Source organism: Mustela putorius, unplaced genomic scaffold (assembly GCF_011764305.1).
Source record: "Mustela putorius furo isolate JIRA1106 unplaced genomic scaffold, ASM1176430v1.1 tig00000430_pilon_pilon_pilon, whole genome shotgun sequence".
Taxonomy (NCBI): domain Eukaryota; kingdom Metazoa; phylum Chordata; class Mammalia; order Carnivora; family Mustelidae; genus Mustela; species Mustela putorius.
Genome location: NW_025421377.1, coordinates 6,620,432 through 6,624,024, shown reverse-complemented (window position 1 = coordinate 6,624,024; position 3,593 = coordinate 6,620,432). Strand labels below are relative to the sequence as shown.

General features: G+C 56.6%; 1 protein-coding gene across 1 annotated transcript; it reads right to left on the bottom strand.

The window, feature by feature from the left end:
* Nucleotides 1-728: 728 nt before the first annotated feature.
* GSX2 (GS homeobox 2) lies at nt 729-3,179 on the bottom strand. The gene is made up of 2 exons (XM_004764965.3): nt 2,304-3,179; nt 729-1,631 (listed from the first exon to the last, which is right to left on the bottom strand). The coding sequence occupies exons 1-2, from the start codon at nt 2,875-2,877 to the stop codon at nt 1,291-1,293; spliced, it is 915 nt and encodes a 304-aa protein (XP_004765022.1). The 5' UTR covers nt 2,878-3,179; the 3' UTR covers nt 729-1,290.
* Between the last annotated feature and the right edge of the window lie 414 nt (nt 3,180-3,593).

Sequence of the window (3,593 nt, the reverse complement as noted above, 5' to 3'; positions counted from 1 at the left end):
CTGCAAGATGAGGGGAAGAAAGGGATCAGGAGGGAACAGATTTAGGTTAAAGTTAGGGAGACCAAGGAAAACTGCAAGAGTCCGAAGGCACCTCTGAGCTATTTTGGAAAACTGAGAATATAAATCTTTGGGCAGAATAATCCCCTGTCCCTGCCCTCATGTTTTCTCAGCACTGATGGTATCAGCTGATTTCTTCAGTAGAGGAACAACGGGGAACTAATGTTTCCAGTCACTTGCAGCATCATTTGTAAATTTCCTTGTGGATTGCTTCCAACCTGTTTGATAGATTGTTGCTCTTCCTAAAACTGTTCGAATTCCATTACATATTCCGGTTTTAGTACTAAAAGAGCTGTAGGGGGAAAGGGGAGGAAAGGAGAACTGCCACAGAAAATAGATACTAGGTAAGGAATATTGACATTTCCCTGCTAAATAAATCAACAAGTTTGTCATTAATTGTCAGTGTCACTTTAAATGGAATGACTTGTCCTTTCAACTGTGAGCAGCTTAGCTCTTTTGAGGATGGGGAGTTAGTATTCCGTAGGCAACATCATCACTGAGGGGGTGCCTTGAGCTCCCTTAACCCAAGCCCCACATTACTAGTTTTTAGTCAACACTTCCCTCTATATTCTCAGACACCTTCCCTCCCCCCATCCGTGCTTTCTCTAGGTATTGGCAAGGGGGAGACAGGGGAGCAAACACCACAAATTGAAAACCTTGATTTTGTTTCATTTATTTAAATAAATATAAATATAAATTTTATATAAAACTATTCACATACAAAGGGACTTCTGCAACTTGAATTCCAATCTCTCCCCAGGCAAATTTTCAGGAGGTGAGACCTACAGGATTCAATTCTCTAAATTATTTGCAATTGAATACTTTCATTTAAAAAACAACAACAGAAAATAATCAAGAAACCCCCGGTTCTCTTCTTAGGTTCTGAAAGACAGTGGGGAAGGGGAAAAGACATGCGCTTTCAAAAACCCTCATACAGTGTTAAACTTAAACCAACCGTGTTTTTTTTTCCCTGCTACTTGACAAAGCAGAGTTGAATCTAGATTATTTACATTAAAAAAACAAAGACCTATAACTTTGAGTGGAACTTCAAACAAACAGGTCAAGGATGAGACCTGAAGGGTCACGCCGGGCATGTGCGCGGGGAGAATGCTCAACTCCGTCCTTCTGGAGATGGGACCACAGCATGGGTGAGGATTTGGGCCCCTGGGTACCGGTCACCTTGGTGTTGTGGGGGTGGCCAGGAGCGTGTGGTGAGAGGGAGGCGGGCCTTCCTCATAAGGGAGAAATCTCCTTGTCATCGTTGGCCGAGGCCGGAGACAAGGAGTCTTCATCCTCGGAGCGCGCGTAGTGCGCCTGGCTGCCTACGCACTTGCAGCCCGCGTGACTGTTCCTCTGGGTGCCCTTCCCTTCTTTCTTATGCTTCACCCGACGGTTCTGAAACCAGATTTTCACCTGCTTCTCGGACAGGTTCAGGTATGTCGCGATTTCGATCCTCCGGAGTCGAGACAGGTACATGTTGGAAGAGAACTCGCGCTCCAGTTCCAGAAGCTGCGTGCTGGTGAACGCCGTCCTCATTCTCTTGCCATTGGGTACCTGGCTGGCGTCCGAGCCCCCTGCAGACCGGCCAAGAGAGGCAGAGACGTAATTCTCGGGTGAGGCGATCCCACCCCACGTGCCAGCCCTTGGACAGGACGCCTCTCCAGGACCCACCCGCGAAGCTCAAGCACCTGTCCCCATCCCTCTCCCTTTCCTATTTCATGGCACTTCGTTATTCAGCGGGGAAGGACAGAGACCCCCACAGCAAGTGAAGGCCTTTGATGTGTGAGATGTGAAGTCAGAAGCTTAAAGAGGGGTGGGGAGCATTGTCCGGTCGTCTCCCTTCAAGCCTAGCAGAGAGGCAGGCTGGCTTGGCCAAAAGCATGGACATGCTTTAGCTAGCCCCGACGACGGAATGCCACACTTAAGTTCAAACATACCCACCCCGAACCTCAGCCAGTTTAGCCTTCGGTTTCTCAACCCTCAAGTTTGAGGTCTCAAAGGCCCCGATATTACGCAAGACTGAGACACCAGGTCCCCGGAGTGCACGGACGAGGCTGCTTGGAGAGGTTGGAAAGCTAACTTCCACCTTGGTGGAACTTCTGGGGACGACTCCACAGTTACACGAAAAGCCCCTCCTCCCACTCACCCCCCCGCCCCAGGCTGCCACTTCCTCCACTGGAGGCGGAAAGTTTGCTCCTGGGAGCCGGGAAGGCGCGGCGCGTAGGTGCCCAGAGCCCCCGCCCTACCCATGGTGAGGCAGTGGAATCTCCGCGGGTCCCCCACGTTGTAGGTGGTGGCGGCGCAGACAGGTGCGTGGTGCTGAGGATGCCCCAAGGCTGCCGCGGCTGCCGCCGCAGCCGCCGCGGCCGCTGCAGCGGCGGCGGAGCCCGGCTGCTGGGGCTGATGGTGGTGATGGTGGTGCTGCGGCGGGTGGTGATGATGGTGCGCGTGACTCACGCGAGGACAAAACTGCGCGTCCCCGGGACCCGAAGAGAACTGACCCTTGAGCAGGGGCAGGGCCCCTGCGCCCCCCGGCGCCCCCCCACCGCCGGCCCCTGTGCTCCCGGCGCCTGCGCCCCCGCCGCCGGAGCCCGCGGGCCCGCGAGAGGAGTGCAGGTGCGAAGTGACGCAGAGTGGGCAGACACAGAACGCGCCACTCTTGCGGGACGGGCAGCCAGGCCCAGACACAGACATCACCAGCGGGGACGGCATGCCCAGCGGGATGAAGAAATCTGGCCCCGGGTGCGGCTCTGGCAGCGAGGGCGCGGGACGCGAGGAGTCCTTGATGATGAGCGAGTCGACATAGAAGGAGCGCGACATGTCGGGAGGGGGGGTGGCTGGAGGGCCGGGCCGGCGGTGGCGCCCCCTCCCCTCCTCTCCTGTTCTGAGCTCTGCCCCGGGCGCGGCGCGGACGCAGGCGGTCAAGCCCTCGGGGACGCGGAGGTGTTCGGCGTCTGGGCTGCGAACAAAGGGGTCCCTGGAGAGGGCTGGTCCTCACGTCCCCCGCCCGGCGCCCCGGCTCCGGGATTTTATAGCCCCCACCCCGGCACGTGATGCTGCGGAGTACCGCTCGGCTCAGGCTCCTCAGCAGCTCCCCACCCTCGGGATAGGCTGCCCGAGTCACAACAGAGGCGGCGAGGAGGGGCGGGCGCGCGGCAGGGAAGAACTCAAAGGAGGGGGATGGGGGAGACTTTGCAAAGTGTAGGTTTTGTTAATTTCGCGGGGAGGCCGGCCTCCTCCCCCTCTTTCTCCACGCTTTCTCGAGAAATCAGAGCTGCATCCTCCATCCTACCCCTTTCCCTGGCCTGGGCCCCAGCCAACTCTTACCCACTCCCGGCCGAAAAGGACACCAGGTGGGGACCTTGAGGCCTTTTTAATAGGGATGCCCAGTGCTCCCTGCTCCTCTGTACCAGCCGCGGCTGAGGCCGGGAGAGTGTGAGGCCTGCTGTTCCCAGCACGATTGTGTGGGCGGTGGACTGGCTCCAGCCCAGTCCCGCACCGCGGCTTGGACCACGGACACACACACACACAGTCCA

Excerpts from the sequence above, each read along its gene's own strand:
- GSX2 (XM_004764965.3), bottom strand. The coding sequence starts at position 2,877 with ATGTCGCGCTCCTTCTATGTCGACTCGCTCATCATCAAGGACTCCTCG. Across the intron at positions 1,632-2,303 it reads ATTCCACTGCCTCACCATGG|GGGGCTCGGACGCCAGCCAG; the intron begins GTAGGGCGGGGG and ends GCCGGTCTGCAG.